Source organism: Panicum virgatum, chromosome 2N, assembly GCF_016808335.1.
Source record: "Panicum virgatum strain AP13 chromosome 2N, P.virgatum_v5, whole genome shotgun sequence".
Classification (NCBI taxonomy): domain Eukaryota; kingdom Viridiplantae; phylum Streptophyta; class Magnoliopsida; order Poales; family Poaceae; genus Panicum; species Panicum virgatum.
The window spans coordinates 62,625,367-62,637,945 of NC_053146.1; the positions used below are offsets into that span (position 1 = coordinate 62,625,367).

The 12,579-nt window shown below is 46.4% G+C and overlaps 2 protein-coding genes across 2 annotated transcripts; one reads left to right on the forward strand and one right to left on the reverse strand.

Moving 5' to 3' along the window:
- Positions 1-3,691: 3,691 nt before the first annotated feature.
- On the reverse strand, positions 3,692-6,441 carry LOC120661724. Its single transcript, XM_039940645.1, has 2 exons — positions 6,100-6,441; positions 3,692-4,109 (listed from the first exon to the last, which is right to left on the reverse strand). Exons 1-2 carry the CDS (start codon positions 6,365-6,367, stop codon positions 3,883-3,885), a joined length of 495 nt encoding a protein of 164 aa, XP_039796579.1. The 5' UTR covers positions 6,368-6,441; the 3' UTR covers positions 3,692-3,882.
- Positions 6,442-6,505: 64 nt separating this feature from the next.
- Positions 6,506-11,980, forward strand: LOC120662879. Its single transcript, XM_039941938.1, has 4 exons — positions 6,506-6,514; positions 6,637-6,961; positions 7,908-8,254; positions 8,786-11,980. The coding sequence occupies exons 1-4, from the start codon at positions 6,506-6,508 to the stop codon at positions 11,702-11,704; spliced, it is 3,600 nt and encodes a 1,199-aa protein (XP_039797872.1). The 3' UTR covers positions 11,705-11,980.
- The last annotated feature ends 599 nt before the right edge of the window (positions 11,981-12,579 follow it).

Sequence of the window (12,579 nt, forward strand, 5' to 3'; positions counted from 1 at the left end):
AAAAAGTTTTGCAAATAGATTTTATTTAATATTCTATGCATGTGTTCAAATATTCAATTTGACGTTTTTTTGGGTCAAATTTTTGAATCTAATCACGACCCAAGTTTCTATATGTGAATGCCCCGAAGGTCAAGGTCGGCGCAAGAGCAGACCGGCCAGGTCGATAAAAAAGATTTCTACCATTCGGTCCTAAATTGATGGTGCATGCGATTGGCCGTGCCATACCTCTGAGGCCTTGAGACATGAATGGTCCTAGCGTCAGCTCTCCATTAGGTCACTGTAAAATATCTGAATTTAGAACTCTCGACCGGTAATTTTGGTGGCCTCCGAATGGGTGTGTACTCTACTGCAACGATGACAGTGAAGCTAGGCCGGAGAACCACGCGGCGAGTTTGGGCGGGCCGCCGGGCACGCCCTCGACGGGTGCGGCAAGTTCATGCCGTCACCGGCGGGCGACCCGGCCTCGCTCCGATACGCCGCGGTGCCGGAGGTCGGGCGTGATAGCCGCGCATTGCAGGGTGAGGAGATGCCCGAGGACTGCTGCCGACCATCTTCGACGGCGAGATTGAGACGTCAGATTTCAGCTACAATTTTTTTTGTATTTTTTGCTTTGAAAATAAATGTCCTATTTCTATCTATGTATATACATTTGTCTATACATGTACTACAAACTTCTATATAAATTTATATTACCTAACGGAAACAACAAAATAAATTACGCGTGGCAAGGCGCGCGCAAGTCACTCGTGTTTGTATGGATCATGATGACTGCCCCGAGGGCACAAGGGACGTCCACCGCCCTGCTCCTGCGAACCCATGGAGGAGGATAAGCTCGCAAATCGCAATCACTCTGCTGCTCCGGCGCACAGTGACTTGAAAGCACGGTTGCCGCGTGGGCTGGGACCCAACTCGTTCCTGTCGTGATTAGTGAGGCGGGGCGGGCATCTTCGTAAATGGCCAGTGATCGGTCTCGTCGACCCGAGGGTCCGATCCTCCGATCCAAGCTGAGACCAGCTCGAAAGCACGCACCGGCCCGGCGCCATGCACCGAACGGATGTGAACGCAGACGCTCTTTCGGCCGGTGACGAGATGCCGAGATCTGATTGAAGAACTGCAGGAGTATAGGATTCCACCGCGGTAAGATAACATGGTGACAGACCGCCAGCCGGTTGTCAGGCACCCGTCACGTGCGCGCCGCGCCGGGAGAAAAGCTAGCCGCCAAGGATTGACAGCCGGCAACGGTGAAAGATACACGTACAGTACTGGGGGCCGGGCTGGGACGCGGACAACGTCGTCGTCAGCGCCGATCAGCCAACCCGCCCTGTGCGATTTGCAGGCCCCGTGCCTGCCGTGTGTATGGTGGTGGCTCGCCGCGCGGCACAGGGGTAGGCCAAGGGCAGGCCGGCAGCCGTGGCCGGACGCCAGCCCGGCCGCACCCCTCCCAGACGAATTATTACCGTCTGATTCGAGCCACGCATGCATGCATCCTCGCTCGCTAATCCCGACAGCGTGGAAAACGTTTGCTTGGTAGCGCGGGCAGTGCGATCCCGGCCGGCCGGCCCTCCCCGGGGCCCCGGGGCGCATGATGAGTTCGTGACAGCAACGGCGACCGCGACGTGTGATCCCCGGAAGACGCCGGGCGGATCGCCGACCCGATCCTGCCGCCGGTGTGGGCGCGGCGCGCCTGGCCGCCTGCACCCGAGACGCCGAGACCCATCACGCGGCCGCATGGCGCGAGCGCCCCCCCGCCCGCCCGGGTCTGGCGAAGCGAGGGGCGCGCGCGTGGGCCGCCCGGGCATGAGCGCCGACGACCACCGAGCGCGGTGGTCTCGCGTAGGCGCGGCGACTTGCGCGCTTGGGGGGCTGTCCCAACGGAGGGGCCGGACCGCCGGACACTTGTCCCGCGGCCCGGGCGGCCTCCCGATAAGGTGCATGGATCTGGGGGCGCGAGGCGACGCGCGCACATGAGGAGAGGAGGGCTCGCCGCTCGCGGGCGCGGTGGGCAGGGCTTGCCTTCTTGAGGCTTCCAAATTAATGGCGAGGTGGACGTCGGGTCCGGCTCCAGATCTTGCTGCTAGAACCGGTTGCACCTAGCGTGACGGGAGAGGTCAGCTCATGCTTCCAATCTGCACTTCTGCAGTCAACTGACCCTCCCCGCCATCGCCGCAGCTTCCGCGGAGGAGGAGGCGGACGCCGAACACGGACATGTACCCGTGCCATGAATAGATTCGGCACGGCTAGCGGGTACTTTTAACTGAAAAAACCGGGCACGCCGCACATGCGGTGCCGGCAGCGGGACCGCAGGGTGTCCGCGGCCGTCGCGGAGCCCGAGGGAGGACGATGAAGCATGTTCGTCGTCCGGCACTCCGGCTGGATTAGTCGGCATGTTACCAGATTCCGCTTTGAATAACGATCGATCGCTGCCAGATTTAATATAAGCACAAAATAAGAGAGGCCTGTGCCATTTCGACCGGCCAGGAGGACGGAATAAACAACGAGTAATCACGGGGGCGAGTGAAGGCTTGTTTATAAAGAGGAAAAGTGTGTTGTCGTCCGCGAAAGAAAGAAAAAAGGTTGGAGGAAAAGTGAACGTGTTTTTGTGTAGCCACAATGAAACCAAAGTGTACTGGTACTACTGTTATCGCTGAGACAAAATACGTGACAAAAGGATAGATGCAGTATCTAGTGAAAGCTGTGTGAACTGGCAAGCATTTCTAATGAAAGCTGTGTGAACGAGGAACCTGCATCTCTATCGGAGCACAAAAGACGCCGGCGACAAGCAAAGGAATTCCACAAGCAAACGATAGATACAGTATTTAAAAGAAGGAGAAAAGCCAAATCAAAGAAAGGGAGGGGGAAAAAACGTAATGTAAGCCAAAATCAGCAACTCATGCAAAAAATTCAGTCAGGGCATATTAGAAGATTTCGGATCTGGGGGGACCAGAGCACTCCCCTACCACTCGTCACTTGAGACTTGACCGCCGTTGCCTTATTCATGTCGGTGTTTCTGGTGCCCCCGGTGGTTACTGCAGCAGTTGCGATCATAAATTTTCCTGCGATTCTCCCCATTAATGAAAAGAGGGAACTGCAGATCCATGTTGACTCGAGAAAAAAATAGTAATGAGACTATAAAACATTTTTTTCCTGGACTGTCTTTATGCGAGAATGATTTGGAGAATTATCTTTTATGCTACTGGTTTAACGCCACCTAGATCAATTCGTCATATGTTTAATTCTTGGCTGTCTAATCAATCTAAAAAGGTTAGGAATTTCATCTGGGTGGGGATTTGCTGCTGTATGCTGGGCGATTTGGAGATGTCGCAATGATATTATTTTTAATAAAATCAAAGTTAACTCGATTTTGCAGGTCATCTTCAGGGGGAACATACTGGTTACGTTTCTGGGCGTAGTTGCAGCGCGAGGAGCATGCCAAGAACGCATTCTCCAGCTTGAGCAGACTAATTGAGATAGTTGTTCTTGATTTAGTTAAAGGAGGGTGGAAGCATGTCTATCGCTTGCAGTAGTTCTGTGTCTTTCTAGAGACTGGTGCGTCCTTTTCTGTTTTTGCAAATGTTGTATTAATGGCTGTGTATGTCTCGTCATAGAGGCCGGATTGGTAATCTTTTTTCTAAAAAAAAAAGAAATGGCATGGTTGATCCACATGCAAGCTTGCAGTTGAAAGCAGAAAACGAGTAAAAAGCATTTTAGGCTGCTGCATCTTTGGACAGGGGACTGGTTGTATCTTTGGACAGGGGAGTTCATTTGAGAAAACGAGTAAGAAGCTAGAGTCAGGGGTGACACACAAATAAACATTCCATTCATTCTACTCGGAAAAAGCATTTGTCTTCTCTCACCATAATAGACCTGTATCCTCTGCAGAAGCTACTCGAATTGCTGATCTGCTGGATTTACTAGAGGCACTCTCTGAATTCTTACGGGTTGATCAACGCCGTCAACGGAAGGTTTGATGTACAGATTGAACATGACGTTGGTGAATACCGTGAGGATAACAAGTGCCAGCGTCGAGAATGCTACGTATGTTGGAGATACCTCCGGTAGTTCATCAGTGGATCCCCGCCCCATTATCATGTCTCGGTCCAAGTACGGGTCTGTTTCAAACAAATAACAGTGCGTATGTTAGATGTTGTGGATTGCTAAACGATGTGAATGAGCAAGAACTGTAATTAAAACCGGAAACATGCATTTTGCTACAAATGTGCTCTCTCTGTCACTTTTTTTTTTTTTGAAAAGAGCTCTCTCTGGCTCTCATAAGAACATTAAACTGGCTTCAAACAAGTGAGCCCGTGTGCACTCATAGGGAACCGCAGAAGGTTGAAAATAAGTACATTTTCTTGGCTGAAATTCATAAAGGAAATGCTTCACATAATTTTTTTAATAGTGACTCTTCTATACTTACTAGGCATCTATATAACATATATAGATGGCACCCACTAACTATTTCTCTCTTCATGCAAGATATCTACATCATTCCCCACTAAGTGTCCCACTAACTTGCAATTCTTTCATGCAATCTATTTGTGTTTTTCTAATAATTACAAAAAATATCCATATCATTTCTACTATGTGCAATACTTTTAATCTTTAATCTATTAATATAAATCATATACATACGTTATGTTTTTCATAACCTATTCTTCTATAATATGATCAAATATTTTATTGGTGTTTCTTTTATTAGCGTATAGATTTTTACCTAATCCGATAAACAAAAAATATCCATGTCATCTCTACTATGTGTAATACTTTTAATCTTTAATCTATTAACGTAAAGTCATATACATATGCTATTTTTTCACCACATATTCTTCTATAATATGATCAAATATTCTATTTGTGTTTCTTCTATTAGCTTATCGATTTTTTCAGATCCGATAAAAAAATAACATGCAAGTAAAATTCATATCATCTATTTTTCTCAACATGCAAGCTATATGTCCATATCATATAGGAATCCATTATATCAAATGCCACATCACTATCTACTAGCATAGGACTATCTATTTATGTCTTCCACTAATTTTTTATGAATGTTGCCATACAATCACGTATTTCTATTTTCAAATTTTACCTTAAATTTTTATTTAAGAAAATCCTGCAGTAACACGTGTGGTATCACCTAGTTATTAGAATTTTGGAGCACAAGCGAAGGGTGCTTCTATACATACTTCTTACCGCACAGGTTCATCTGCACTCATGTACTGCTGCTAGAACGGGCACGAGTGGTACTGCAAACTGAGTACCGACCTTTCACAAAATTCAGAGTACTTTCAAGTTTCAACCGAAGTTTCAGTACAGACGACACAGGACTGGTCCATCTCTTCCGAATTATGTCTTAGGGCGTGTTTAGTTCGCAAAATTATTTGAGTTTGACTACTGTAGTACTTTTGTTTTTATTTGATAATTAGTGTCCAATCATGGACTAATTAGACTCACAAGATTATCTTGTCATTTACAGCTAAATTGTGCAATTAGTTAATTTTTTAAACTACATTTAATGTTTCATGCATGTGTCCAAAAATTCGATGTGACGGGGAATCTTAAAATTTTTTGTGAACTAAACATGACCTTAGGCAGATTGACACTTCATAAAATAAATCTTATCGTTTTAGTGAATACTGTATAGATAATTGTAAACAAACACTAGCATCAATTGTTGGACGTGGTGAAGATCTTGCTCTGCCTATATATGCGGATACGCACTGATTCAACTGAATTCGTCTAGGCTCTTGTTTAGTTGCAATTTTTTTTTGGAATTTTGGTACTGTAGCACTTTCGTTTGTATTTAGTAATTATTATCGGATCATGAGTTAACTAGGCTCAAAAGATTCGTCTCGCAAATTACTGACAAACTGTGTAATTAGTTTTTTTAGCTATATTTAATAATTCATGCATGCGTTCAAAAATTCGATGCGACGGAAAATCTTATAAAATTTTGAAATTTTAGATGCAATTAAACAAGAGCTAACTGTACAGACTACGATCAGGAAACTGCACACGTACAGAGGCTACTAGCACAGGACACGTCGACATGAGCAGAGCAGGCAGGGTAGGCAGAGTCTGAAGAGAGGCTGGAGTTACCTGGAGGAGGAGGTGGCGTCGGCGGCCGCATCTTGGGCTCGACCAGCCCCTCCAGCAGCTTGTCAAGCTCCGCCAGCCGCCGCCGCGCCTCCTTCGGCGTCTCGCCCGGCGCCGCCTGCTCCTCGCCCCCCTTCCCCGACGACGAGAAGCTGACTACCTCGCGACACGTCCTCCCCCTCCACTCACGCAGGGACAGGGGGACAACCGCCGAGAACCCGCCGCCTCCTCCGACGGCGCTCGCGGCGAGCGGGCGGACTGGCTGCGGCATCGTTGCCGCTTGCCAGAGGCCGTACACGGAAGCGTCAGCAGCAGAGGACTGAGGTCTGAGGACCTGCGGTGGATCGAGCGCGTGGGTGTGGATAACGATTTGACGAAGTAAATGGGCCAAACGGAGATTTCAGGCCTCATGGCCCATGTCATTTCGATCCGGAATTCCTTTCGAGCCAGTTCATGGGCCTAATAGAAAACCATAAGACCATATGGGCCCATGAAACGAGATCTACAGACCACAGTCACCAGATTCGCGTGTAGTGAAAGCTAGATCGCCCGATCGAATCCGGAAGCCACAGGCAGGCGAGCGGCGAGCGCACGCACCGGCGCAACACCGCCGTTGCCAGCTCCACCACCACCACCCAACGCGTGGAAGTGCGAGATGGCGGCGTCGGGATCGGGGACAACGGGGCCGGCGGCCGGCCCTGGACAGCGACCAGCTCGTGGGCTCCGGGCCCCGGCGGCGGGGCCGTGGAGGACGTCATCTCGTTCGAGACCTCCGACGAGGACGCCGAGGCCACCCCCGCGGGCGTTGTACTCTCACGTCCGCTGCCTGATGGGGACGGAGACGCTCCTCCCTGCGAGATCACTGGTGAGTCCTCGCTTTGCCTTCGATAGGATTACTACTATCTTAGTCAAAATTTTGCGCTGTGTGCGCGATAGTCGGGTCGTTGATCGGGTGCAGATGCATACGGGCGTTGTTGGGAATTGCTGTGTTGCTCTCTGCGTTGGACAGCGTCTGAGTGGGTCAAACCCTACTAGGCTAGTACTAGCTAAACTGAACTAGCCAACTCTGTTCGGGTTCTGAAGTTCTATTGCTGTGATTCCATTGGACTGGAAGTATCATATGAATGATTTGGGTCTCCTTTGTTAGTTTTACACACTATTGTTTTTTACTAATAAACTATAACGAGACGTTGAGATGCCCAAACCCTGTTGTTTGGAATGTTATTACGAAAATTGATGAATGATTGCTGTGTGAAATATAGCGATCCATTTTGTTCTCCTAGATGTTTAAGCAGCCGAGTTGGTCACTCAATTTTTAGCCAATTGGTGAAAAAACGGCTGATTAGCCACTAATCGGCCCAATGGTCATTAGTAGAATACAACTGACCGCCGTGTAGTACTTAAATGCCCTTTAATTGGCCTAAATGGCAGTTTAGGCGAACAATGCCATTTTCTACTGGAGTAGTGGAGCTTAGTTATATATAACAGTCTTGCGCTAATCGATCCATGATCATAGGAACAGTAATTGGTAGTTTTGGATTGTACTTTACGTCATCATGGAATGCCCATCTAACACTGGTTATGTTGAAATTCTTAAAGTCCACTTTGATAGCGTCATACCTGATTTTGTCATCTTCTATTGAACTGTTGAATTTCCACGGAAGCCTGTAATAATAGTGTGAAATTTGTAGATGGCTGCATCCCATTCTGTATACATATTTGTAGTTGGTCTCCATTTCACTCTGTACCTGTCATGGACAAATTTCAAGTCATTTTGTTATGCGCGAGACTAATTCAAGGATGTTATTCAGTTAGTTTCAGGGGAAAGTATGAGATTCACTGGGTATATGTGCGAAGCACAGCTCGGATTTATGAACTGTACCATTCTACTGACGCAAAGGGTACCAGCAAGGACTATCTATGCACTGTTCGTTGTGGACTTGCTGTTAAAGAACCACAGCCCTGCGGTGAAGAAAGTATGTCTCAGCGGAGTGGCGGTGCTCCAACTAGTGACAAGCGTGAACAGGAGACCAAAAGTGTAAGTAGTAGTGATGAAGAGAGTTGGGTTGATGTCAAAATTCCAGAATCTCCTATGGGAAATAACACGCCAGAAGCTCAAGAAAGGAGCGCAATCAGAATCCGCCAAGAAAATACTCTGGTAATTCCTTTTTTGTTCTTCACAACAAATGTTGTGTAGTATTCAGACCATAAATTTCTGCTGGGTGTGGCTTCAACTGCAACGTTCTTACTATTTGGGCGCCTGAACCTTTTCGCGACATAGACCTGCTGAATCATTCCAATCCCCAACAGGCAACGACATGTAGAGATTCGAATGCACATTGTAGATTTGCTGAACTGGGAGATATCAAATATTAGCTATATGTTTTAAATGAAAGAAGTTGCTGCTAGGTGACAACTATTGGAAATACATGAGATTTGGCTGCAGTGAACACCAGAGAAAATCAGATAACTAGATCTTTCTTGTGTGAGTTTGTCGGCTAAGATAAGTCGTGTGTTTCTTTGTTAGGAAGTAATGTAGAGTTCTTTCCCAAATTTTTATGTTTTTAAGTGGAAATATTATAGAGAAGTGGGAATGATGAGCAGCAGGACTTACAAAGTTACAACCAGCTGAGCCTTATATGGTAGTAAAGTTGTCTTTCTAACCTTTTGTTTTCTATGTGTAATGCAGGCACACTATGAAGCAACTGCTGAGATGACTGATGTGAGCCCATGTGTGTCTCTTACTGTCCGTCTTCTGTCACTTCAGTCAAAGACATCAGTGCACATTGAGGAGATCTGCATATTTGCTGACCCTGTTGAATCTACCAATGATAATTCAGTAACAGGTCCTGGAAACATGGGTGGTAGTTCTTTGATGGCTATGCTTGTTCCTGGACTTATGCAAATGTCTAATTCAAGAAATTTGAAAATTGATGAGAGATACTTTTTTGATGGATCAAGGACTCAACTTACCCAAGATCGTGCCGTGAAAGAGAGCAACCCATCTGAAAAGATTATGCAGGAAACGGGGCTAAGTAGCACAGATAATCATAAGCCATCAGGGATAGAAAGTGTAATAAATTCTGCACACAGTGGAACAGTATCTAATGAAAAAAGCAACCAAGGTGAGTTCCAGTTGAAGGACACCGATTCTCTACCGTTGCCTTTGCCTGTACAAACAACAAAAAGCACACAAGCGCCATCAGTGAAGTACCAGCAAGGATCAGGCGTGGGTCATCTTGCTAATCCCCTTGTGAATGAATTTACTTTTTATAATCATAATATTGAGAGAAAGCTGGATACTCTGCTATCTAAGGTTGAGAAGATGGAACTATACTGCTCTAGGTTTGAAGACAGCATGATAAAGCCCCTCGGTAGCATTGAGGCACGGCTTCAGCGACTGGAGGAACAGTTTAGTTCATTCTCTGTGGAGATGCAGTCTTTGCGAGGTTCTTCTGCAGTTAGATCAGCATCAGATGGTATATCTAATATGACTAACTCACAGGAGGAAGCATGTGCTCCTGCTCCTGTAACTGATAGGAAGCTTGGTTTAGCTTTCAGGGTGCCAGATTTTTCTTCTGATGATGCCCATTCTTACAACGCCACCAGGGAAAACCAGATTAATATTTGTGGGTCTAATGTGATGCCAAGGCTACTTGTGAAGGTCCCTGATTTTATTGCTCAACCTGAGTTAACTGGTGGAGACGTTCATGATGGGCCTTCCTCACCTGTCTATTGTGCTCCATCTTCTGAAAAGGAGCGAAAGATTTCCCCAGGTTTAGTTGTCAAGGTTCCTGAATTCATAGATGACGATTATGACTATGACGAAGAAGTGGAGGAAGAGAAAGAAGCAGAAGTTGGGGATCATGATGATGGTAACACACAATATGGTGATACTCTGAGCAAAGGCACTGTTGACAGCACCAAGAGCAAAAAACCTGTATCTATCAATGGTGCATTGGCTTCCGCATTAGAGGCATTACTCACTTCCAGCAAAGGACCATCATCTTCGAAACCTGTTGTTTGCACTGACAGTAATTTAAGTGCTGAAAATACTAATGATTCCTTGAGTTGTTCCCTTTCTCCTGAAAACATGGGCGAGAAGTCCACTATAGATGATTCAGCTGACCAATTTCTGGGTACGTGTGATGCAAATTTGGTTGGTACCTTCAGATCTTCTCAGGAAATTGATGCAACTCCACATACATCTCTCTCAAAGGAAATGTTGGATATCAAGGTTGAGATAAATGAACAAAACACTGATTTTAATGCAGAAAAGGTGTCATTTGTTGCAAGCACAGAATCATTGGTTGTCCCTTCACAGCCTGATACAGTTGAGCAATCTATTGATAGTGGAAGTCAGGTAGATGGACAAAACAATTATCCTACTTTGGACACGATGCCATATGCCATAAGCACTGAACCTATGGGACCTTCTAAGCCTCCTGCAGTTTTTGAAGCTGTTGATGATGGAGTTCATGTTAATGAAAATAGACCTGCCATATCCTTAGCAGAGTTTCTTGCTGCAAGAAATGCTAGCTCTGGCAAGAATGTTACTTCTGAGGTATGCAGCAGTAATGACGGGCCTAAAAAACTGTCCTCTGAGAGAACATTGGCTGGAACTGATAAAAGCTCAAAAAATATCAGTCAACTTCTAGTGAGGAATGCACTTGAGGTTAATGCTGATGAGGGGAAGCATTATTCTAGTGTATCCATTGGGGCAAATTTTGATGGGTCAAGCAGTGTAGATCCGGGAAATGCTGCTAGTAGGCACAATATCATTACAAAAGAAGCTGTCTTAGATAAGGCCTGCGTCCTAAAGAATGCAGAGAGTGGCTTTAGGCTCTCTGTTGGGATTGACTCCATATTTTCTCAGTATCCTGCTACAGATTCCAGGAAAGAATGGATTGAGAACAGCAGCTCAGACTTGAGCCCAGATGATACCTTCTCAAAACCAAATGTGATGCATTCCTGGTTAAGTTTGAGTAGTATGGAGCCGTTTAGTGTGGCACCTGCCTCTGTTTCAGCGAATGCCACATCGAGAAATTACGTGGAAGATCTTGAAGACATTGGAGATTGTCCTACGGCAACACGGATTTCTGGGGAAGAGCTGCAAAAGGCTTGTGATTTGCTTTATGAGTTCAAGGATGACATGTTGGGCCTGACCTCCATGTCGAAGGGTACCAGTAAGAGTAGTTTGTCCCTTGAAGTCTTGCTTGCCGAATCATCTGAATCTGAAGCACAAATTTCTGATCTGGAGGTCATTGACAATGGCGCTGGGGGCTCAGCTCAATTGTGCAGTACATTCTCATCTTCAGATGATGATGACGAGCCTTTAGTTGATGTTGCTGACCTTACCACACCATCCGAACCATGTGCTTGTGCCTTCAACGAGCCTTTGGTTGATGTCTCTGATCTGACAAACCCTTCTGAGACAGATTCTTCTTCTGTGAACGAGCCTTCGGCAAATGTTGATCTGTCAAACCCTTCAGTGACATCTGCTTCTGACGTGAACGACGAGCCTTTGACCAGTGTGGATGATCTGTCAAAACCTCTGGAGACGTTACCTGGTGGGACCAGTGGAGAACATCCTGGCAGTCTTATATAGGGGGCTATGCAATACTGATCTACTTGTCAGAGAAAAGTGAAGCATATTCGTGCTGCACTGGTTGGTTTGTCCTGTACAGTGACAATCGTTTTAAGTCCAAGGTCACACAGTAGTTTCTGTACATAAATAATGTTCATGTCTGCAACAGTTTACTAAATACTATGATACCGAGCGGTGTGGCTTTGGTTTGGACTTTTGGGTTGATGTTCTGCTGTTCGTGTAGTACATTATCCGATTTACAACCGAACACCCGCCGATGTAACTATTAAGGATTAACTGTTGCTCGTTCATTTTAAGGTCAGGGCATTGCAGCCTTTCAGGAAAAAGCATGGATACACAAACACGGTATGACATAACTTCGAACCTTTCCTTCTCTGATACTAAAGCATGATTTGGTGGGTACATTATCTCTGGAGGTTACCTATGTAATTTCTTACACTAATCTCTTGAGCTTGTAACCATCGCTGACAGGTGAAGGCCTCGGATTCTCGGAACACACCATGTTCCAGAAACGAACGGAAGAACAGGCGGCATTCTGTTCACATGTGAGCTTGCTTGCCTGCCGCCTTGCTGCGCGCCTGCGCTCCGTGTAAGCACATGGGCTAGTCCTGTCCATGGGCCAAGCGAAGTCGTCCCCCGAAAGATGCAGAATTCAATACGAGGCACGGCCCACTAGTGGGTCCGTGGCCGTCTTTACTCCGTCTAGGTGCAAGGAATCCACGGATTCGCATCCCCCCGCCGGTCTCGCTGCAGTCCAAAAGGAAAGGGGACATGGGAGACACTATTTTCTACCTCAAAAAACAGGCGGCTCAATTCTCAGGTATTATCGTACCAAAACCACTTTTTTGTCTCTTCGCCTTTGATGATGGTATACG

Coding starts and splice junctions, on each gene's coding strand:
- LOC120661724 (XM_039940645.1), bottom strand. CDS start 6,367: ATGCCGCAGCCAGTCCGCCCGCTCGCCGCGAGCGCCGTCGGAGGAGGC. Junction 4,110..6,099: donor GACGCCACCTCCTCCTCCAG/GTAACTCCAGCC, acceptor TGTTTGAAACAG/ACCCGTACTTGGACCGAGAC.
- LOC120662879 (XM_039941938.1), top strand. Junction 6,962..7,907: donor TCCTCCCTGCGAGATCACTG/GTGAGTCCTCGC, acceptor GATGTTATTCAG/TTAGTTTCAGGGGAAAGTAT. Junction 8,255..8,785: donor TCCGCCAAGAAAATACTCTG/GTAATTCCTTTT, acceptor TGTGTAATGCAG/GCACACTATGAAGCAACTGC.